General features: G+C 45.5%; 3 protein-coding genes and 1 long non-coding RNA gene across 5 annotated transcripts; 3 read left to right on the forward strand and 1 right to left on the reverse strand.

The window, feature by feature from the left end:
- The first annotated feature begins 315 nt into the window (after window positions 1-315).
- Window positions 316-3,139, forward strand: LOC125507087 (pentatricopeptide repeat-containing protein At2g20540). 2 transcript variants are annotated; one of them, XM_087526324.1, is made up of 2 exons: window positions 316-2,544; window positions 3,007-3,139. In XM_087526324.1, the coding sequence occupies exon 1, from the start codon at window positions 674-676 to the stop codon at window positions 2,270-2,272; it is 1,599 nt and encodes a 532-aa protein (XP_087382450.1). In that variant the 5' UTR covers window positions 316-673; the 3' UTR covers window positions 2,273-2,544; window positions 3,007-3,139. The 2 variants fall into 2 exon arrangements, with proteins under 2 accessions (XP_087382450.1, XP_048527738.2); XM_048671781.2 differs by having other exon boundaries at window positions 2,990-3,127.
- On the reverse strand, window positions 2,581-4,581 carry LOC125509477 (uncharacterized). Its single transcript, XM_048674463.2, has 7 exons — window positions 4,439-4,581; window positions 4,063-4,302; window positions 3,932-3,987; window positions 3,764-3,842; window positions 3,543-3,681; window positions 3,347-3,460; window positions 2,581-3,215 (listed from the first exon to the last, which is right to left on the reverse strand). The coding sequence occupies exons 2-7, from the start codon at window positions 4,251-4,253 to the stop codon at window positions 3,024-3,026; spliced, it is 771 nt and encodes a 256-aa protein (XP_048530420.2). The 5' UTR covers window positions 4,254-4,302; window positions 4,439-4,581; the 3' UTR covers window positions 2,581-3,023.
- LOC147971773 (uncharacterized) lies at window positions 4,063-5,202 on the forward strand. Its single transcript, XR_015604824.1, has 2 exons — window positions 4,063-4,361; window positions 4,430-5,202. It is a non-coding gene; the product is annotated as an uncharacterized LOC147971773 (long non-coding RNA).
- Window positions 5,203-8,286: 3,084 nt separating this feature from the next.
- LOC125509479 (putative cadmium/zinc-transporting ATPase HMA1, chloroplastic) lies at window positions 8,287-21,092 on the forward strand. The gene is made up of 13 exons (XM_048674465.2): window positions 8,287-8,927; window positions 12,101-12,251; window positions 12,340-12,524; window positions 13,067-13,213; window positions 14,301-14,496; window positions 14,701-14,813; window positions 15,191-15,432; window positions 17,283-17,394; window positions 17,900-18,064; window positions 19,293-19,506; window positions 19,979-20,166; window positions 20,254-20,340; window positions 20,691-21,092. The coding sequence occupies exons 1-13, from the start codon at window positions 8,439-8,441 to the stop codon at window positions 20,865-20,867; spliced, it is 2,466 nt and encodes an 821-aa protein (XP_048530422.2). The 5' UTR covers window positions 8,287-8,438; the 3' UTR covers window positions 20,868-21,092.
- Window positions 21,093-22,777: the final 1,685 nt, after the last annotated feature.

The raw sequence follows: 22,777 nt of genomic DNA on the forward strand, positions 1-22,777 counted from the left end.
CTAAAACTTATCTTCTGAAAACCTTACACTAGTTCTCCTAACCAAACAACCACTAAGCTTAAACTGTGACACTAATTTTATTTTTGAAAAGAAGGTTGAAACCCTCGGTCTGTGCATCAATACGACACACACAATCATTTTTTTAAATTTAAATTGATGCTAGGAAATGAGGTCAAAATCTTCACCAAGCTGAGTACAAGATTGAGACGACTGTGATAGAACCATTATAAGATATGAAATTAACACCGATGACAAAGTCTACTTCTTTCGTAACGCCTCAGAGAGAGAGAGAAATACACGCCCTCGTCGCCATGTACACACAGAGATGACAAGGACAAGGATCTTCATCCGAAATTCAACCAATAAAAGTTAGCACAACAACAATAAACGATGTTTTCAACAAGATAAGACGAAAGTTGGTCCCCGTTGAGCCCGACTAATAAAAGCCATTGCAAAGGTTTCTCACCCCGGACACGAAGCAATGTGCTCCAACACGAGAGCGAGGGTTTTTCGCTGCAAAACCAGTTGAGCTGCGATCTGCAAACCGCGCGAGGCGCGACCCATTTTCGCCCCATCGGAAGCAAATCGACGGTGCGGCAGAAAACCATTCCCGCGCAGAAAACACACCACCAAGCCAAGTCAGACGCAGAGGCGGAGCCAAAGCCAGCCGACCATGTCTAGCCAAGCCCCTCGTCGTCGTCCTCCTCCTCCTCCTCCTCTCCCACCCAACCTGCCCCCTCACACCCCCTACTCCCGCGCGCTGCAGCAGCGCCTCTACCTCCTCGCGCAGCACGCCCGCCGCCGCCCGGGCGCCACCGCCTCCCTCCGCGCGCTCGACCAGCTCCACGCGCAGCTCCTCCTCAACGGCTTCCACCGCAAGCGCTTCCTCCTCGCCAAGCTCATCTCCCTCGCCGCCGCCGCCGCCGACCTCCCCCGCGCTGAGGCCCTCTTCCTCTCCTCCTCCTCCTCCCCGCAGCACCCTCCCGAGCCCCCCACCCTCGCCAACCTCCTCCTCCGCGCCGCCGCGGCGTCCCGCGCGGGGCCTCCCCAGCTCCTCTCCCTCTTCTCCCGCCTCGTCGGCCGCCACAGGTTCCGCCCCAACGCCTTCTCCTTCTCCACGCTCTTCGCCGCGCTCTCCGGCGCGGGCGCGGCCGCGGCCCCCCACGGAGCCGCCCTCCACGCGACCGCGCTCGCCGGCGGGTTCGCTCTGTCCAGCTCGCACGTCATGACCAGCCTCCTTGACATGTACGCCGCGGCCGGGCAGCTCGCGGATGCCAGGAAGGTGTTCGACGAAATGCCCGGCAGGACGGCGGCGGCGGCGTGGAACTGCATGCTCTCTGCTTACGTGCGGTGCCGTGAGGTGGACGCGGCTCTGCGTTTCTTCGGTGAGATGCCTGGGAGGGACGCGGTGGCCTGGACGACGGTGATAGCTGGGTGTGCCAGTGCTGGGAGGGCGGCGGAGGCGGTTGATCTGTTCTGGAGCATGAGGAAGGCAAGGGTCAAGGACGACTCGGTGACGATGGTCGCCTTGTTGACGGCGTGCGCGGAGTTGGGGGACCTGCGTCTCGGGCGATGGATACATGCGCGAGTGGACCAGGAAGGCCATTTGCAGCGGACGGTGTCGCTAGACAATGCCCTCATCCATATGTATGTGAAGTGTGGGGCTGTGGAGGATGCGCACCGCATGTTTCTCGAGATGCCGAGGCGGAGTACCATCTCATGGACTACAATGATTTCCGGGCTTGCGGTCCATGGTCGTGCCGAGGAGGCTCTAGAATTGTTTAACCAGATGGAGGAACGTCCTGATGGCACAACGCTGCTCGCTGTGCTGTCTGCGTGCAGCCATTCACGGAAGGTTGACGACGGACGGCAATACTTTGAGAGCATGGAAAGAGTTTATGGGATCGCCCCAGAGATACAGCACTATGGATGCATGGTCGACATGCTCTGCCGCAGCAGACGATTGCACGAAGCACTTGAGCTCGCAGAGACAATGCCGTTGCAGTCTAATGAGGCCGTGTGGGGTGCACTATTGAGTGGATGCAAGAGGGAAGATAATCTTGAGCTTGCAGCCAAAGTAATTGATAGATTGACTGAGCTACAGCCTGATCGAGCAGCTGGGCACCTTGTCCTCCTGTCAAACATGTATGCGGGTGTTGGTCGGTGGGAGCAGGCTCGGATTGCGAGGGAAAGAGTGGCTGCACTGCATGCCGGGAAGCCTGCTGGAGGGAGCTGGGTGAATCAAAACGAGACCAGCATGTTGATAGCATGATCTCAACAAATTGTCTAGTTTCACTCACAAAATTTCACATGAAACATTGGGGCTTTGTGTTCCACACTTAAAATGCAGTAACTATCAGAACTCGTGGGAGCACATTGGGGCGTTGCAACCATCAGGTGTTTGCATTGACGTTTATATTGACACAGTAATAGAAAAAAGTTCAGATCTAGAGAAGATGAAATGATCAGTCTGCCACACACTTTCTTTTGACTTTTGGTGCAACTGTGGAATTATGCACCAGTTTCCATCTTCGCTGCTTCAAGGTTAGAACATGATACATTTGACTTGCTATTAATGGTTCTAAACTTCTGTTTGCGGTACTTGCCAGATAATAAGTTAATAACAATGCTAGAAATATGTATAGATCCGTCAATTATTATAGTTGTAATGATGAGGTCTTTGAAGCGTAAACTTCTCTGTCCACCTTAATTCATTTTTGTAGGAAAGAGTGTCATGACAGCCCACCCCGCTCTCGCAGTAATAATTAAACACCAATGCAAAATCATAGCAGAACCACATGCACAAGCTGACCTAGTTCGTCTCATTTTCCTTGCTAAATCTTTCTGAGAGATACGAAAGCATTCTTCTGGTATCAATTTGAACAATGCTCCTGTTCTCTCTTCTATGTAACCTATTCTGTACACCGTTTTTTATATCGGCAAGTTGATAGTTGCTGAATCTAACTCCTTCTGGATAAATTGAAATCAGCTATTCGTTGATAGCAGCAGGGTTGGTTCCAGTGTCACCTGAGAAGCTTATTGCATGTGCCAATGCCAATAGCAGCAGCAAGATGCCATGCAGCATGGATATAGGGTGTCTCTGGGAAGTAATCGTCGGCAATAAACAGCGCACCTCCCAAAAGAGATGACATCTTGTGCAGGTTATGTACCGTTCTGAGCTCTGGTTCAACTGATGCTCTCTTTGCGAAGGAAACCTGCCATGTAAACAGTTTGATTTATCCAACAGTTTTCTTTCAACAAAGACTTGCTCAACAAGCGAGTTTGCTGATCATTGAAATGGTTTGTTTTAGACAGAAGAATCTGCCAGGTCATTTGGATTACTTGCCTCCATCATTCCGGTGTGGACAGCTGAAACCATGAAAGGCTGAAACGGCAGCAGCAATGTTGATGCTGCCATCAGTAGTCCTGGGTTCTCATTCCTAACTGCCCTGGATAAACACTGCATAGAAAAGCATATATGTTTGCTATGACGTGCAAATTCTGATAATTGAACAGCCTTTTAGTGCAAAAATATGACTCACCAGCGTAGTGGTGGCAATCATAGTATAGTCGGCCCATCTCAGGATTTTTCTGATCTCTCCTCGGGAGGAATGATACAGGCCGGAAGCTATTCCTACTCCAACCAGCGAGTTGGCGTAGATGGCAGCGTTCAAGTTCTTCCTGCGGCACCGACTTTTCTTATTACATACAAACTCAGAAACAAATAGAGCAAAGAATGATCTTGTCTCAGAAGATGTCTTGCCTCGGTGTCTGCAGTCCAAGGGCGATGAAGGGCAGAGAGGTGACAACATTTGCAAAAGTTTCACCGGCATGCTTGTCACCTGATCAAACAAAACCGTCAGACAAGAGGCTTCAGTTGGCAAATATTGTGGTACCGGTTGCTGGGCAGGCGGAACGGAAGCTGCCATACATGTGATGCTACAGTGGATGGGCTTCAAGCATGAGGGCCTTTGCTGCCACAGTCGTCTGCAGTTGTTACAAACGCAGGGTGTCAGCTCAGTCTGGTGTTGAGTGCATTTCTCCTGATTAATGGAAGCTCACCGTATCAGCAGTCTTTGATGTTGTTGTGTGACTGTTCCACCGCCATTTTGGTGTTCACAAGTTGGCGAATCGGTGAAGCTGGTCTGGGCAGCTTCGCCTTTGCTCGGTGCCTGTGGCGGCCGACGAACAATCTGCACGCCATAGAGCCCATCTAAGATGCCTGGGGGGTTTCCACCCCTCTGGACACACATTTTTGCTTTGCCCCTCCTTTAGCAGCGTACGGTCGATTACTCCTGAGGCCTGCAGGATGGAGTTGGACATGGATGAACATAGCCGCGGTCAGTTCTTCGCTTCATCTGGTGAGCTCTAACAAATTTTCTTCTTCCTTTGGTTGCGGTTGGAAGAAACTAATGCAGTAAGATTGTAGGAAGCGCACCTTAGCTATGCACGGCTGGCTACCCGAGATTGCGGCAGACCTTCTGCCTCTTCTCCGGCGGGCGTTGGTGGATGGCCCGGCCGGCCGGCGACGGCAAGGGAGAATAAATAGCGTATGGGTGCGAAGTTGTTGGAAATCCTGGCGCGCCGCGAGAGACGCCAAGTCATGTGGGGAGCAGAGGATGCCGATTCCGAACGGATCTTCCCTCTGCTGCAGCGCGGCCGTGGCGCTCGGTCCGAATATCCTCTTGTCCACGGCGCGGCATCGTCAAAACTTACACGGAAGACAATTCCATGCAGGAAAAATACTACGTGGATTCTGAATGGCGCCAACCGAGCGATTAAGACGCAAACAAAGTAGAAAACTTGCTGGTGGAACTACGGAACGTCTTGCGACCGCACCAGTTTCTGCTTGGCGGAGGCGTGAAAGGTACCACTAAAAACGAAACTTTGGCGAGTCTCCTAAGAGGCTCGGTAATTATTGGAAATGCATCTACTCTCTCCATCAATATAGTACTCCCTTCATTCCAAAATATAAGTCTTTTTAGAGATTTCAATAGGTGACTACGTACAGAGTAAAATGAATGAATCTACACTCTAAAATATGTTTACATACATCCGTATGTTGTAATTTGAAATGTCTAAAAAGACTTATATTTCGGAACAGAGGGAGTAGTATATAGTAATACTATTCATCATTCAATAAGTTATTCTTTACCCGAGATAATTTTATGACCGTTTCATAAATAAATTACAATTGGAATACATTTAGTTACATTTGTATTGATTCTCTATGTAAAATTTGGCATAAAAAATAAAAATATATGTCATAAGACTAGAAAAAAAATGTATTTTATCTATGTTTTACACTATTTTTACGTTTGTAATTTTACGTAACATATATTTTTAGAACGATTATATATTTTCTTAGGTTCTTTTTTTACATATGAAATAAGACAAAAATGAATCGGAGCAGTAATATATGACATGCGTGTTACACAAAGCATACTGTTAGATTCATATGTGAAAGGACTTTTTAATGGTATAATTTTTATAGCATACATCTCATGTATTGTTAATCTTGTCAATGGTCAAATGCAACCTAAAAAAACCGTATACCTTATATATAGAGAGAGGGAGGGAGCACAACTACCAAACTTATTAGTAGGCGTGCAGACTCAGGGACAACTGTGCTGTTGGTCATCAAACTTGCTATGTTATTATCTTCATAATGGGTAATATTGATATCATGCAAGTTTTCATTTATTTAGATGTAGACTCATTTTGCATCGGGTCGCGTTATGTTATGGTATATGTTACCACAAGCACCTCTTTCCTCATTAGCTACGTGCCACGTAAACAAACTTTTCTTAGGGTGGTCTAAGTTACTCCTACTACGACCAACCTAAGAGCATCTCTAGCCCTTTCCCTTATATTTAACTTCTCCAAGGATCACTCAAAACATAACTCCTTAAATTTGAGGAGTTAAAAAGTGTGCGCATTTAGCCTAAACCTTAGCTCCCTATAATTTTTCCTTCGCCATATCTTCCATCCTTTTGTATACAAACTCCGTCTCAACCACATTTGTACAATACATTAAATTCAATACTTGATATTTCTAATGCACGTATTTCAACAACATTTCAAAACAATGTTTTTAGATTTAAATATTTAAATTCAAATGCAACATATGGTCCGAATGAAAAAGTAATCCAAATAAAACATCATAGAACAACATTCAATTGTTGTGAAGTGCCCACAAATGCTCAATAAGATCTTTTTTTGAAAAAAAAAGTGCTCAGTAAGATCATCATGAAGTTGGTGACGAGCTTCTTGGTTCTCGATGCTGCGATGGGTTGCGAGGAATCTCCGAATCCTTCTTAGTCGATGTTCTGGCAATGCCACGTGCATGTCCAAAGCATACAATCAAAGGATCGAAGCATCCTCAGACAAAGACTTGTTAAAAACATTTCCCACAACCTCTTCATCTAGACAAATGCAACATGCAATGAGCAAATTGAGTGCATAAATGAAGAAAAACACAGAAAATGGGAAAGTTTAACCTTTGGGATAATTCGCCGAACTCTTTGCGGACAGAAAGAGTTTTGAGTGGCTGTGACAGACGTTGGTGCGTTGTCGATGCTGCCAAAGACGAAGATGATAATGAGGGAGGCATGGACGCTTCAAGAACTGATTCAAGCCTTGTCGTGATGTACATGCCGCCAAGGAAGCATGTGGTGACTTGGCTCCAACTTTTGGAGGATTTATGGTGTGGAAACAAGATGGATGCCAGTATCTCCCACATAGGTCAGCTAGGCCTTTTGCTCCTGTGGCGGATGTGTTCCCATGGAACCATGGCGTCAAGGTGGTGTTCGATGTGGCGGCAAAAGGCGGTGATCTGGTGGCAGGGCCGGCCGATGGGCGAGGAGAGGGTGGGGGAGTCGGTAAGGTTGCGGGCGGGGTGGGGAGAGGGGTCATCACGGACAGTGTGGAGGGTTGGCTAGTCATCGATGTGGAGGTGGGCAGCAGCGGACGGTAAAAGATAGAACATGCGCGTCATGGGAGGAGAGAAAATTTTTAGGGAGATTTAAGATTCCTGGTCAAATTGAGTAAGGATTGATGGTTTGAGGAGTTTCTCCTAAAAAAATAAGAGTTATAGGATTTTATGGAAGGGCTAAAAGGGTTCAACTTCTCAAACAGATTTTTTTTAGGGAGTTAAAGGGTTGGGGAAAAGGGCTAGACATGCTCTAAAAGAGTGCATACTTTACACATGTTGTATTAGGATGGAAGGGGGTTTCTCTTCCAGAGTTTTTTCTGTTTTGCCTCCTCACTTTTGCATATCTGAATAGTACTAACGGACCAAATATAGTCATTTCTTATGTGCGAGTGGCCCGTCAATGTCTCCCAGTCAGTGACGACTTTGTTCGTTAGTGCTCGATATCAGAAGGGCTCCAACCGGAGTTTTATTACTAACCGGCTCTAGCCTACTTTCTTATTAGTTATGTAAATTATGCCTGGCAGCAAAAGGCCGCACTGTTTGCAGTCTAATAAATCATTGCATCACATACAAATATCCTCAATACTCCATTTCATATGCACATACACAAAATCTTTTAGAGCATCTACAACCGGGTTCCTCAAACGCCCTCTATATGTCTGTGCGGACGGCCCGGTCAATGATCGGTTACAAAATCTTGACCCAGCCGCACCCCTCATACCGGCACTAAACATCCGGACTAACCAACACCCCTTATATCCAGCTCATATCTGAGACGGATATGGGAAGGCCCGGACGCGTCTGGATGCGTCCGCCACGTTGGACTGACATGCGAGACCCACACGGAAAACCGTGAAAACCCAACAGTGCGGTGAGAACGCCGCTCAGGCGTGCTGCCCGAGGGGCCAAATACAACTCAATATATTAACTGTGCGGCAAAAATCAAGAAACGTCACCGGCATGACATTTTTTCTCGCACTGTACAAAACACTCTTTAAAAAAAGATTTTTGTACAGTACACAGGAAATGCCATGACAGCAACGAGATGAATCATGTCTTCATGTTTGCCAAAAATATGCAAAGTATACTCAGCTAAGCACAAACAGAAAACAACACCAATTACTTTATCAACTTGCCTAGCAGAAACATCCACCCAAACATTCCAGGTGACAAAATAGTCGCTCCCAACAAACGATAAATAACCAAGCATAGCCAAAGCGATTTGGAGCATTGCACAACATACTGTTCGCTGCCACATCAACTTGGAAAACAGCCGTCCAATTCACACCTCAACACGGTGACGACACCATGAGCCCCATCCCCTCCCCGGCCGTGATCATCTGGCCCGCAGCTTCCCCACCCTTCCCCACTCTCCACACGACCCGGCAGCCGGCACAAAAGCGCCATGGACCAGTGCTCTTCCTGAGCGAGCCCGCCACCACGACCGCCACAGCCCGCCTTGCCGACGCCATACCCGGCCGGCTGCTCCGCGACGCCACGCGCAATGCAGTTCCTCGCGGCTTCAGCCCCCTCGTGCGCCGCGCCGCGGCTCCCCCAGCCCTCCGCCCGCCTCTCGAGGCCCCATCCCTTCGCGCACCTCCGCCGCCGCTGCGCTCCCCACCTCCCATCCAAGCCGCCGCCCCTGGCATCCGTGTCTCCGGTCCTGCTCCCACGGGCACGGCGCTCCCTGGCCTGCACGCCCCGCGCTCACAGCAACCACCACGGGCACGGGCACCATGGGCACGGGCACGGGCACTGCCATTGCCACCACGGCTCGAACCTGCATGGGGGAGGCGGGGGCGCGACGGTCATGCGGTTGGCGAGGGCGATCGGGTGGGCTGACGTCGCCGACGCGCTGCGGGGTCACCTGGAGGCCTGCTGCATCTCCCTCGGTCTCCTCCTGATCGCCGCCGCCTGCCCACACGTGGCGCCGCTCAACTCCGTCGGGCGTCTGCAGGCCGCGCTCATCGCCGTCGCCTTCCCTCTTGTCGGGGTAATGCACTCTCCGAGCTAATTTGTTACAGAAAAGTGCACATTTCAATCCTGAACTTTTGTCCTAGTCTAATTTACAACCCCGAACTTTAATACTGTCTAAATTACACCCTCAATTCTCAAAACCGGCTAGGATTCAACCCTCCCCTCTTTGTTGACCGATTTTGATCTGGTTGATCAGTTTTGACCAGTCAACACGTCCAGTCAGCATCCCACATCAGCAAAAAATGCAAAATTTCCTAGGAAACAACCTGTAAAATCAAAGAAAATCCAGGAAAAGAAAGAAATCCAATTTCTGAAAAACACGGAAAATAAAAAAACGAATTTCCAGAAAAAAAATCATGAAAAAACCCAAAAACTCAAATTCCAGAAAAAAATATTTCCAGAAAAAAAATCATTTTTTTATTTTCCTAAGCTTTTTTCGTGAACAATTTTTTTGGAATTTTGCTTTTTATATTTTTTTCCTAATCTTACAGATTTTTATTTACTTTTTCTTGAAATTTTGAAAAGAATTCTGACGTGGCATGCTGATTGAACCCGTTGACTAGTCAAAACTGGTCACCCCAGGTCAAAACCGGTCAATAGGGAGGGGAGGGTTGAATCCTGGCCGGTTTTGAGACTTGGGGGTTGTAATTTAGACGGTATTAAAGTTCGGGGTTGTAAATTAGATTAGGACAAGAGTTCAGGGTTGAAAAATGCACTTCTCTTGTCTCAATTTGTCACTCCAGTTTTTCTCTCGAGAATACCTGTTAGTTTTGATTTCTACAGAAATACCTCCTCTCCTCTGTAAAGAAATATAAGAGGCAGCTTGATGACTGAAAAGTTCTACTCCTTCCATTTACGCCTCTCCTCTTGCGACCGCGTCGCTCCCGCGGGCGACCGGCCGTGCGGCGACCTCCTCCTCCTCTACCCCTTCCTCCGGCCTGGCCTCAGGGATGCTGGTGGCAGCGCCCCCTGACCTTCCCCTCCTGGTGGCTCTCCGGCGCGGGGCGGAGCTGCAGCCGGGGGGGGGGGGGGAGGGGGGGCTCCTAGGCGGCGCGGTCTAGCTGGCGGCTGGGTTCCCCGACGCAGCGTGGGCGGGCGGTTGGGCAGCGGTGCCGTCGTTGGCAATGGGGTGGCGCAGCAGCGCGGCCTGGCTGCGGCGCTTTGCCCAAATCTGGGCCCATCTGGGCCTAGGCGGGACGGGTCTGCGGCGTGACTCCAGGAGGCGGGGGAACAGCGATGAACGGCAAGGTGCTGCCGGCGCCGACGCCAGCCTGCTGCAGCGTGACCAGCGGGGCTTAGCAGGCCCGTTTTGGGCCTGGCCGGGCCAAGGTTGCCTGGTATGCCCTGCTGTCGTGTCCGGACGGCTACCACAACAATGCCGGAGGCGCGGGCCTCTCGCACGATGGCGATGGAGGTGGTTCCCTCCCACTCGGCCTTGGTGCTGCTGCTCCCGTTGCTTGGCTCTTCTCTTTGGTCTTTTTGGCTTCGTGTTGGTGCTCGCCGTGAGACGGAGTGGGTGGCGGCGCAACTGTGATGGCACATGGTGTTGGGTGGTGGTTTGGCTGGTCGGCTCTGGTTGGGTGATGGGGTTTAGAGTGGGGGAGAAATCCTTGCCAGTTCGTCCGGCTCCGATGTGGTGACACCGGCGGGTGCCACTATTCCTTCTTGGAGGGTGTCGGTAGTAACCATCCCCCACCTCCCTCCGCGTACTGGGGGAAACCTTAGGATCGTCCGGGCAGTAGCACCGTCGGCATCGCATTCCTTTTTGGAGATGCTGCTTAGTACGCGGTAGATCGGAGCTTCATGCTGTGGTGGTTTGTTTTCGGAGGACACAACGGTTGTGGGTCTTTCACGCTTTGTCGAGCTTCCGTTGTTGGCATTTGTTTCTTCTTCTTTTCCTTTTAGGCTTGATGTGCTTCTCGTCCCAGCATTGCGTTGTGTACAATGATGGTTTGCTTTGGAATACAAAATGGGGGAATCCTTTTTTAGTAAAGAAATATAAGATCGTTTAGAGCACTAAGTAGGGTCCAGGTCATCATTCTGAACACTAAACAAAACAGACATATCCTTCTACCGATTCGATTGGCTTGAGATTTTATGAACTCGCCCAGGTCTAGAGGGCCTGCCACTCAGGTCCCAAAGCCTAATGGGTAAAACTTCATTGAAAACAGATATCAGGACAAGTAAAGAAAATATGGGCCCTAGACTTCGGGACACAACAAAAGGCACACATCATCGCTAGATCCATATCATTTTTCCACCTTTTGTCCTCAAGGGAGGCGATCATGCGGAAGCTATCATACAGTAATCTTTATCAACGAAAGAGATGCTCACCATAAGATTGGGCACAATAATAAAAGGCACAATATAATAACTCATGTGGGATATGTCAGAGCATACAGAAGCACTCGGTATTTCTCTAAAATTCACTGCACCAAACACACCCCTCTTTGATTTTGAAGATTCAGCTACTCCTAGTAGGTTTGCGTTTTTCAAATCGTGCAATTCAAAGATGCCCTTAGTTTAGCAGGTCCGGTTGACGCGTCCCCCATCCTGTCAAAATGCTGCCACATCGGCCGACTTCGGCCACTGACAGGTGGGCCCGCCGGGAATCAGGCCCACATGTCAGTGCCCCCAACGGCATGTGCAGTACGTCAGGGGAGCTGCTTCCCATCACCTGGTCCTCCTCTCCGTCGCCGTCGCCGTCGCTGGCCCGCCTCCTTCTCCCCGTCCCTCCAAGCGGCCTCCGCCGGTGTCAAGGACTAGCTGCGCCACCAGAAGATGCGGCCCGACCCCGGCCGCCCGCGGCGCCCCCCGCCGCGGATCGCTGACAGGATGAAAAGCCCCCAGACGATGCGCAGAAGGTACTGAGCCCCTTGCCCCTTAAGCGCGCCTCCACCGCCGCTTCCGCGTGGTCTCCGGGTAGGGCGCTTCCACCGCGCGCTCTTCGGCCTCTCGGAGTCGGAGCTCCGGCAGCTCGCCGTCGACCTAGTCTGTCCTTTGCTGCTGCTTACGCTCACACCCATTTTACAAAGGAATCTATGCCATGGCCAGCCACGTTTCATTGAATAGGAAATTTTGCTATGCTTGCGTTGCTCCCGCACACTGAAGAAACTGAAGAGTTCGTCGATTTGGGATTGCTTGCCAATGTACTACTCCGGTGACACATTTTTCCTGCTTACTTTGCAGGTTTCTGCAGCGCTTGATGCTCTCGTGGACATTGCCGATGGAAGAATAGATATCCACGTCCTCATGGCTCTTGCAGCATTTGCTTCTGTGTTTATGGGGAACTCATTGGAGGGTGGCCCGCTTCTTGCCATGTTCAGCTTGGCTCATACCGGTACATATGTTGACAAATACTGAAACTCTGCCCATAGTAGCTCCTGTTTGTGTGCACACTGAAAACTTGTTTTATTTGCTGATTACAGCCGAAGAATACTTTACGAGGAAGTCAATGGTTGATGTGAGAGAACTGAAGGAAAACCATCCAGAATTTGCACTGTTATTAGAAACGAGTGGAGACGAGTCAACACGGTTTTCTAATTTAAGTCATACCAAGGTTCCTGTGCAGGACCTTACAGTGGGTTCTCATATTTTGGTCAGAGCTGGTGAGGTGTGTTGTTTGTCTATTTACAAAGTCCACTCCTTGTCCTTGTATCTCCAAGTTCTGTTTCATTGTATCATGTCTTCATGGTTGATAGTTATCTCAATGTTTCTATCTCTTGTTCTTCAAAAACAGAAATTAAGTTCTTCAAAAAAAATGTTTCTATCTCTTTTCTGTTGGATTTTTAGTGTTTCTAGTAGCATCCTGGTACTCCCTCCCTTTCAAAGTAGATGATGTTTTAGCCTTACTTTTTCGTTCTAGGCATGATTCTTTCTTTTTTTACAATTTCGGGGCAAATATTTAGCGATACTCTCTGTTATGTCCTCTGTTTAATGCATGCTGAGTTACCATGAAGACATGCACTTTTATGAGGGTATATAGTTTCTTAAAACTCATTTCTTAATTTTCTTGACAAGAGCTCAAGGGTCTCATTAAATTGGAACAGAGGGAGTGTACCCTAGTATCTTCTATCCTCATGTTGGTATTATTCTTCTGGCCCATATTGTTTGGATCTCTATCTCATTATGGTGCAGTATTCTTGTATTCCTTAGGCTGTGCCTGTTGATGGAGAAGTTTACCAAGGTTCATCGACAGTCACAATCGAACACCTCACTGGTGAAACGAAGCCTCTTGAAAGGACGGTGGGGGATGCTATACCAGGTGGTGCTAGGAACCTGGAAGGAATGATGATAGTACAGGTTGCCTTCTTTCTCTCTTCACTGAGGAGACTTTTTTTTCTTTTACGTTTTGTTCTCTAGTCCCAGGATAGCTCATTTTTCTTAGCCGGTTTATTTAATGATTTCAGTACGTTAATACTCCACAAACACTATTACAATACAGCTGGTGGAACTCTTTAGTAGATTTTATTCGTTATTTTTTATCTGAGAAATAGCAATGGCTGCTTGGTATGACAAAACCAATAAAATCAATATTTCCCTATTCAGGCACTTTTGGATGAGGTGTGAACTAAGATAGATTTGAGGGCTGGTGCTACATTATAGCCAGTCCCCACATCAGACTATGGCTGGCTTACTAGGGAAGCATATTTCTGCATCTGGATTACAGACTATGCCTACCTTATGGATTGCATCCCACCGAGGAAACCTGAGAAAATCCGGATCATCACAGCTGCGGGAAGCACCCCGGGAGGCGCTTTCTCTCTATGCATAGGCTCTGCGGTGGCTTCGTAAAAAGCCAAATCAAAAGACTGTGCGTTTGGTTTGGTGACTGGCTTTTTTTCAATGGAAAACCAATAGGATGCCCAAAGAAATAAAACCTCAAGCCATCTCATTGCTACCTATAAACCGTTCAAAAACTGAGAGCCACCTGTGTATTTTGACTTAGAAATCCCCATCAGCCATGTATTTCTTATGGAGCAATTGGCATGTTGTAGAGTTATCCTTCTGGACAATCTTCCACATCTATTTGTTGATTAGGCATAGGTTTATTATTCTGGTAAGCACCTCACACATTATATTCATTAGATCTGCAATCACTGCAATTTATCTTGCAATATCTGAACTTACCTACCAGGTCCTTGCCAGAAGACTATTATCCTGTATTATCCTGATCGAGTCCATGTCTTTATATATGCCGCCGTTCAACAGATTAAGCCCCATTGTGTACATAGGAGTGCTGCTCAAGCACTAATTGTTAAGGATCAGTTTATCCCCTGAAGACAACAATTTACTCTTCCAAATGCATAACCTTTTTGTCAACTTGTTAATCAATCCTTCACTTGGGAATGTTGATTCTTTTGTTTGACATTGAATCGCCCTTTTGCAGGTGACCAAGTCATGGGAGGATTCCACACTCAACAGAATTGTCCAGTTGACTGAAGAGGGCATGATAAACAAGCCAAAGCTGCAAAGATGGCTAGACGAATTTGGAGAGCACTATAGCAGAGCTGTTGTTGTACTGTCTTTAATGGTTGCACTACTGGGACCATTACTCTTTAAGTGGCCTTTTTTCGGTAACTCAGGTATTCCTCTAATGTCACAGTACATTACATGCTTCAGTAATTTGTGTTGGACTGCGTATTTTTTCCTTTTGTATTTTGACTTGGTACTTCTCCAATAGTTAATGCTATGTCTTGGAAAACTGTAGCACTGATTGTTTGGCAATTTATACTGAACTGGTACACTTGGCTCTAGCATTGAACTTTCTGTGTTCCAATTTTGTTTAGTTTGTAGGGGTTCAATTTACCGTGGATTGGGGCTTATGGTGGCTGCATCTCCATGTGCATTGGCGGCTGCTCCCTTAGCATATGCCACTGCTATCAGTTCTCTTACAAGGAAGGTATTGTTTGAATCTTGAAGTCTTTCTTTATAATTGGTTACTTTCTTCATTCAATGTAAGACACTGCCATTTCAGCTTCTAAATTTCATGAGAACATTTGGTTCTTAATCCAGATTGTTTTTGTCAGGCTAGTTTCGATCTACTTTTCTTTAATGGTATGTACTTGTATCGTATGCACAAGTGGTGATGGAGATCAGAGGATATTAATCTGAATCTTCTGTTGAAATGATTGGTGTTGCACCTATGAAGTGCCTACTAGTAGTTTGTCCTGAATGTCTTTCGATAATTTACTATGACCTTTTTTTTAGATGAACTTCTTTCTTCAGAATTTTCCGGTATATTGGTTTCATTCAAGCTCATTTCCGCTCCTTCTGTAGGGAATTTTGTTGAAAGGCGGGCATGTCTTAGATGCTCTTTCGGCTTGTCAGTCTATTGCATTTGACAAGACAGGCACATTGACAACCGGGAAGCTTATGTGCAAAGCAATTGAGCCCATTCATGGACATTTGAATGTGAGAAATGGTCTTAACGTTTCTTCTTGCTGTACTCCCAGCTGTGAAAGTGAAGCTCTAGCAGTTGCCGCAGCCATGGAGAAAGGAACAACCCATCCTATTGGGAGGTAAGAGAATGGATAACTTTCTTAAACATGTTTTTTTTTCATTTGCATACATTTTTATAAAGTAGAACTCTGCCACACTTGGGAATGCCAGGCATGACTTGAATCTAAGTTGTTACGACCCAATATAATGGCATGCTCTGGGCCAAGCATCGCATGTTTAGTATAGTGTTCTGCTGTTGTCTATTAGGACATTGTAAAAAATGATGTTGGATATTTATTGCCTTTTATTTTGTTTGGGATGATTTTTTTAGAACGTGTTTTTTCAAGATGATGACACCAAAGTTAAACAGTATAATTTACAATTACTTTGAAAATCTACTCTTCTATCATGAATTCATGGTTACGTACATCCACCACTAGCACATGATTTGATTGAAAAAACATAAGAAGCTGCTGTGCACAGCACACAATGCTATTAAACGTGAAACCATGTCAGGATTGGTCGTGGTGCTATTTAGTTAGCTTGACTAAGTATATGACAGCGTAAAACAGAAAACTTCCTGATGATATCAACTTAGGCTTGGCTTATCCCTGAAGCCTGAAAATTCCTATTCTGGAAAAATTAGGCATGGTTCTTGCTTGATTTTCCTCGTTGTAAGATGCTAGATCACTCAAGAATAGGATTTTCTTTTGGGTTTCTGTATCAGCTGGCTTCCTGGCCCATTCTGGTTTCATGCAATGCTTATTTCTGTGTTTCTCATATGCACTAGGGCTGCCTTGCACTGAACCAGCATGATTCCTGGTTGGCTTGCATGACACTGAGCTTGTGCACCAAGGAGGCAAAAATAACACTTGTCTTCCATTTTAAATTTGATGTTAAATTGTCTTTCCCCATCATTTTAGAGAACCGAGCGTCGCTCAGTTGGCTTGGGGTGCGAGTGCATGCTCAGCTGACTTGGGTTAGAGGCCTGGCTTTCGTGGGGAGTGCTTATGGATGTTTCTAGTTAAAAATGCAACAGGTACTAGTGTGTCCTGGTCAAGTTTTCCTTCCCACAATTTTAAGCATAATTTTGAGGCTTTCAAGGTATGATTTTGTTCATCTTCACGGGTCAAGCATGGACATAAATCTTTGCTTCATGAATGCCTGAAAAAAAACATAATACATCTAGACATGTGGGCCTTTGCAATAGACATCTGTGAAGTTAGAGTAAATTCTACTTTGTACCCCTAAGTGTCCAAAATTGACACAGAGCACCCCATTTCAAAATTTAACCACTTTGTATTTAGTGCTACATTTTCCACTTTGTACATGATTTATCAAAATGTGCGGCATCTGACAGATGAGACCCTACTGATGTGGCATCTAAATATTTAATAATCATCCAGCTCAGGCTAACCAGAGGGCCTATTTGTCAGATGAAAAATTTGATAAATTGGGTACAAAGTGGAAAAGGCAACACTAAACGGGGGTAGCAAATGGTCAGGTTTTAAAAATATGTTACTTTCTGTCAAATTTAGACACTTAGGGTTACAAAGGGGAATTTACTCATAGAGTTAATAAAATGCAATGTTTGCTCGAGATGCGGATGGGAACGACTCCAGCTGGGTGAGGTGGATGGATTGTTCAAGTTGCGGCACGCTGAAGATGGATCGAGAGGAGCTTGACAAGAATGATGAATCGAGAACGAGGTTGACTGAAAAACAAATTGACTGTGAGGAGAGAAAGCAACTTAAACCCTAAAACATTGCTCTCATACCATGTGAGGAACTTGACTTGTATGTTCCAGGGGCTCAAGGCCAATATATACAGTGCATGTACATGTGTTGTATAAGGATACCAAAAGCAGCTATAATACATATCTAACATAATATATCGCAGGCAATTGACACACTGAGTTTATGATTCATAGGGCAGTGTTACATCACTCTGTTGGGAAGGACAAGGACCTTCCAAAAGTTGTTCTACAAAGCTTCGAGTCCTTACCTGGTAGAGGAGTTTTTGCTACTTTAAGCATCACAAAGGTAATGTGTACATCCGCAATATATTTCGACCAGCAAAGTCATCTTGAATCATTAGATATATCAAGCAAAGATTTTATGTTGTTCTATGGAATTTCGTATATTTGATTTCAACAATGAACAGGAATTCATTTCTGTACAGAAATAACTTTTTAATAAAATGGAAGTAGGAAACTCTCCTACTGTTCTGGAGTACAAAAAAATACAATGAACAGCGAGGTTTTTTTTTTAAAATATCCTTACGTGTTTATTCCATCTCAATTATTTGAGAAACGGAAGGAAAACAATTGTATAATATGTCTTCTTTGGTCGAAAGTTAATTTTGACAATATTAAGAGATTAAGAAAGAAGCCGATATAGCACACCTATCTTCATGCTCTTTGAAGCTGACTGTTTTCATTGAATGGTGTATTGAAGACTAGCAGTTGTTTTGTTTGATCAGTTTTGAGTATTGGGAAGAGTTGTACCTTTAATTCCTAGCTTGGTCTCTCATATACCTGTGTTACAGGCATCAAACAATGAAAACAAACTCTCTACGGCTGCTATCGGTTCTGTGGAATATATTTCTTCGCTATACAGATCAAATGGTGAATGTGAGCAGGTACAAGAGGCAATAAAAAGTTCTGCATATGGTCCTGAATTTGTCCAAGCTGCTCTATTAATGGATAAAAAGGTGAGGTAAATTAGAGCAAAACCTTCTCATTTGACAGCACGCTTCTCCCCCTTTATTTCGATATCTTTTTTATGTTGTTGTGCAGATATTTCTGTTCATGTTTGATGGAAGCATTCATGTATAACTAGGGAAATCATAAATAAATTCTGTCTTTATCGTTAATCTAAGGTGGATTGGAGTCCAGGCTTTCAAATGCTGATAAGTTGTCCTAGTTAAAAATGGATTATATTGCAGACTTCCACATGCTCATAAGTTTTGTTACTTCAGTAATAATTTGTGACGTGTGAATGCTCTTATGCTTGTCGCTTGCTGGTTTGCTGACATTTAGGCTGCATCTTCAGTTGATATTATATTAACTAATAGAGCAAAGTGAAAACTAAAACATTAATCAGATCAAGTTTGAAATATACAAAAGCACTGCTAGTCTGTAGTGGTGTACACAAGTTTGAGTATATTGTTAGTGCATGCAGTAGGAAACTTAAGACATACAGTGCTATGTACAGGCATGCTTTCAAGGTACATTTCATGGAAAATGTAGCTGAAATTAAATCAGCTAATTCCGTTGTATACTGTGTGGAGATGGGATTTTTTTTAGTTAATGTAAGATAAATTGGGATTACTTATCTGGCCATTTAGTTTCGTTGACCTTTCGTGGCCTCAGCAATTAAATCACTCATGTCCCATCTATTTATAGCACAATTCAGGTTGGACATTTGAACCACAAAAGCTGCCCAGATGGCCAAATATTTGGTCCATCTGCTATGGATAGCCTGTCTGTTTTGTGCCCCTCCATTCACAATTATAAGATGTTTTGGATATTTCAATATAGACCACATACAGACTGAAATGAGTGAACAAACACACTAAATTGTGTCTATATACATCTGATTCAAATAAAAGTTAGAACATCTTATATTTGTGAACGGAGGGGGTACCTTCTTTAGGTCTTTGGCCCTGATAAATTTTTAATCTTAATGTGACTGCATTTGGCCTGACTTGGAAAACAGAGTCCGGACCTATGCTTGCAGTCTCAACAGCAGTCTTGCTTTATTTGGTCTGGCCAAAGGCCAAACCAATGGCAAGAAGCTCCACTTGACCACATAGTACCATATTTCTGCCAGTTTCTTCTGGTAACATACATTCAAATGTGTCATTACCATATAAAATGTAGGTTATGTAAGAACTGCCCTCCAACGCATTATTTATTCGCTGATTGATTTTTTTCCAGATGACCCTTTTCCACTTCGAGGATGAACCCCGTCCTGGTGCCCGTGAAGTTATATCCACCTTAAGAGAGAAAGCAAAACTTCGCATCATGATGCTCACTGGAGATCATGAATCGAGTGCTCTGAGAGTTGCTAAAGCTGTTTGTATTGATGAAGTGCACTGCTGTTTGAAGCCAGAGGACAAACTGAGTAAAGTAAAAGCAGTTTCAAGGGGAGGTAGTTCATATCTTCTTTTCTATTTTATTGTGAACCGAAGCTCAGTATCCCATTACTACCAGATTTCAGTTCTGCGATTATATCGGATTCTTTTAGTTTTCTCATATGTTATTTAATTATCAATATATCTGTCCATAATTTAATCACAGTTGTTGCTTTCTACATATTTTTGCCATCATGCTGGCTCTCCATGATTCAATCCAATAATTCTAACTGTTGTCTTCCAACTTCAGATTACTATTGTGATGTTAGGTAAAACCTACCAGCTACGACCTCAGCATCTTTTGCCCTTAACAGAACAATTGTTGTGTATAACTTAACTGTTGTATCTTTGAAACATTGTGCACTTCTTCAACTATGCATCCTTAGAGCTTCTCTTCTGCCAGCCAATATGATTAGTAAGCGGTGTGTGGGATTCACTTTGCTCCTTTGTTTGAGAGGGAAGTTACATTTCTTCTGTATTTGTTTCCAGGTGGGAGTTTAATAATGGTCGGCGATGGTATAAATGATGCGCCAGCTCTTGCAGCTGCAACTGTTGGCGTCGTTCTAGCTCAACGTGCCAGTGCAACAGCAGTAGCTGCTGCAGATGTTCTGTTATTGCAGGATAATATCTGTGGGGTGCCATTTTGTATTGCTAAAGCTCGTCAAACAACTTCACTGGTATTTTCACTTATGGGCATCACTGCAAAACACATTAACTTGAGATATAATGTTACTGGTTCTTACACTTTTGGTTCATCCTTACAGGTCAAGCAAAGTGTAGGGCTTGCCCTAACTTGTATCCTTCTTGCTGCGCTTTCTTCTGTCTTGGGATTTCTTCCTCTTTGGTTGACGGTGAGTTTGTTCCTCCATGCAGTATGCTGCCTGGCTAATACACCTGTGGTTCAATGAATTTTGACGACTGATTGATCTAGTGACCATATCCTAACACTTGTAGAGGATGAATCAAAATTGTAGAGCTAAAAGTTGAAGAAATTTATAGACAGTCAAACGCTACAAAAAAATAAATTTGGACGATCATCGATAATGTTGTTATGCTGTGAAGAAAATCAGTAAAGCTAGACTGGGCCGTAGGTTTAATTTGTGTCGTTGTTGGAAACTTTGGTAGTTCCATTTGAAATAACCCAATGCTACCACCGGATATGTGATCTGTGCCTGAGCAAAAAAATAAAATAAAAATGCAGGTGCTTGTTCATGAAGGAGGAACCCTTCTTGTCTGCTTGAACTCGATACAAGCCCTCAATGCCCCTACATGGTCTCTGGCAGATGAGATCCGACAACTTGTTGATGGCCTGAGGAAGTATATCTCGGCAAAGTTGAACAACTGCTCAAATTATGCAGCTAATACTGCCCCGTTGTAGATTTGTATAGTGACAAATATCTACATGAACCGTTGGAATTTAGGTGGAGGGGTTATGGACCTAATATTTGTAGGTTGTACTCAGCTCACCACCATGTAAGTAAATAAACAATGCTGATCATCCTGTAACTAAACATCTGATCAGGCTTGTTCGATCCTTCGTAAATATTTTACTCCTGGTGTTTTTAGGGGTATTTACTCCTGGAGTTAATACTGTGCTTGGTCATTGAATTATTGTTACGTGTCTCAATTTAGGCCTTGAACTAATATAAAGAGTTAATTACACCCATGATACATAAACTTGCAGTGCAGTAACAATATCATGCATACTCTTGAAAACCTCATAAAAATGATACAACACCTTTTTTTAGGGAAAAATGATACAACAACTTTCTTTTTGAGGAATAGGGGGGGGGGGGGGGGGGAGGATCCCCACCTGAATTGAAATTACTCAAAGCTCAGCCAAGGCCAAGGAGAAGGTTTTACAGGGTTACGGCAAGCCGTGAGGAAAGCTACGTCAGCTAAGACGTGGCTGACACCTTATCTACCGGTACATGGAACCGGTTGGCCTAGAGTTCAAAATCATTACAAATGTTGGTTATGGTAATGAGAGCAGTGTGATCTTCATTCTTGAATACAACGGCATTCCGAGAGTCCCAAATCTTCCACAGAATTGCAAGGAGCACCTCGGGCCATATAGAGGAGGCCTCAAGTCGAGGCATGGGGGGAGCTCAGCAAGCCATAGATCCTGGAATCTGCCAGTCGGGGTAAGGCCGAGCTGCAGCCATACCAGGTTTGCTTTAGGGCATCAGATGAAGAGATGAGCTGTGTCTTCAGAGGTGACCGAACACCTTGGACACATAGTGTCGTGGAATTGTCACGACAGATGTCCTAGTGTGAGGACTTAGTCGTGAGGCCGACGCATCTTTGTAGTAGTTTGAGAGGGGTTGAATGGAATCGAGAGACGCAACACAAGACAAGGATTTAGACAGCTTCGGGCCCCGGGAAACATCATCCGGTAATAGCCCTACATGTTGTTTGTGGCTAGATCTCATTATGCTCATGAGAGAGCCGCCGCATAAGCCGGCTCCCCTTTGTGTCTAGCCTTAGAGATTGTTTCTTGTTGCTTGTCCTCTTTGGGGTGCCCTACCCCTCCTTATATATGTTGAATGGGCGGGTTACATGACTAGTCCTAGTAGGATTAGGATTACTCTATTACAAGTGGAGTCCTAGTCTTGCTTCCTTTTGTAAGAGAATATTCCTTATGTCTTCCTCTTAAGCCGGCCCACCATCACATGAACCGCCCTTTTGGGCCTTGGGCCTTGTCATCCATTGTAACGCCCCGTGACCGATGTGCCAGGTGTCGTGCAGTTATTCGCTGTTGTTGCCTTGTCATTGATTGCGTGTCATGCATTGCATATCATGTCATCATGTGCATTTCATTTGCATACATGTTCGTCTCATACATCCGAGCATTTTTCCCGTTGTCCGTTTTGCAATCCGGCGCTTCGTTCTCCTTCGATGGTCATTTCTAGCTTTCTTTCGTGTGTCGGTGTGTGGGGATTAAACATTTCCGGATTGGACCGAGACTTGCCAAGCGGCCTTAGTTTACTACCGGTAGACCGCCTGTCAAGTTTCGTATCATTTGGACTTCGTTTGATACTCCAACGGTTCACCGAGGGACCGAAAAGGCCTCATGTGTGTTGCAGCCCAACACCCCTCCATTTTGGCCCAAAACCCACCTATGCTCTGCTCCATCACCTAGAGCGTTCGATCACGATCGCGTGGCCGCAAACTGCACCTCATTTGGACTCTCCTAGCTCCCTCTACCTATATATATGTGTCTCCCTCCGAAATCTCGCGCAGATCAAACCTAGTCCCGCTCCTCGCGCCACCGGACAAAATTTCCAC

The sequence above is a fragment of the Triticum urartu genome, chromosome 5A, assembly GCF_056163025.1.
Source record: "Triticum urartu cultivar PI428250 chromosome 5A, HENAU_Tu73, whole genome shotgun sequence".
NCBI classification, from domain to species: Eukaryota; Viridiplantae; Streptophyta; class Magnoliopsida; order Poales; family Poaceae; genus Triticum; species Triticum urartu.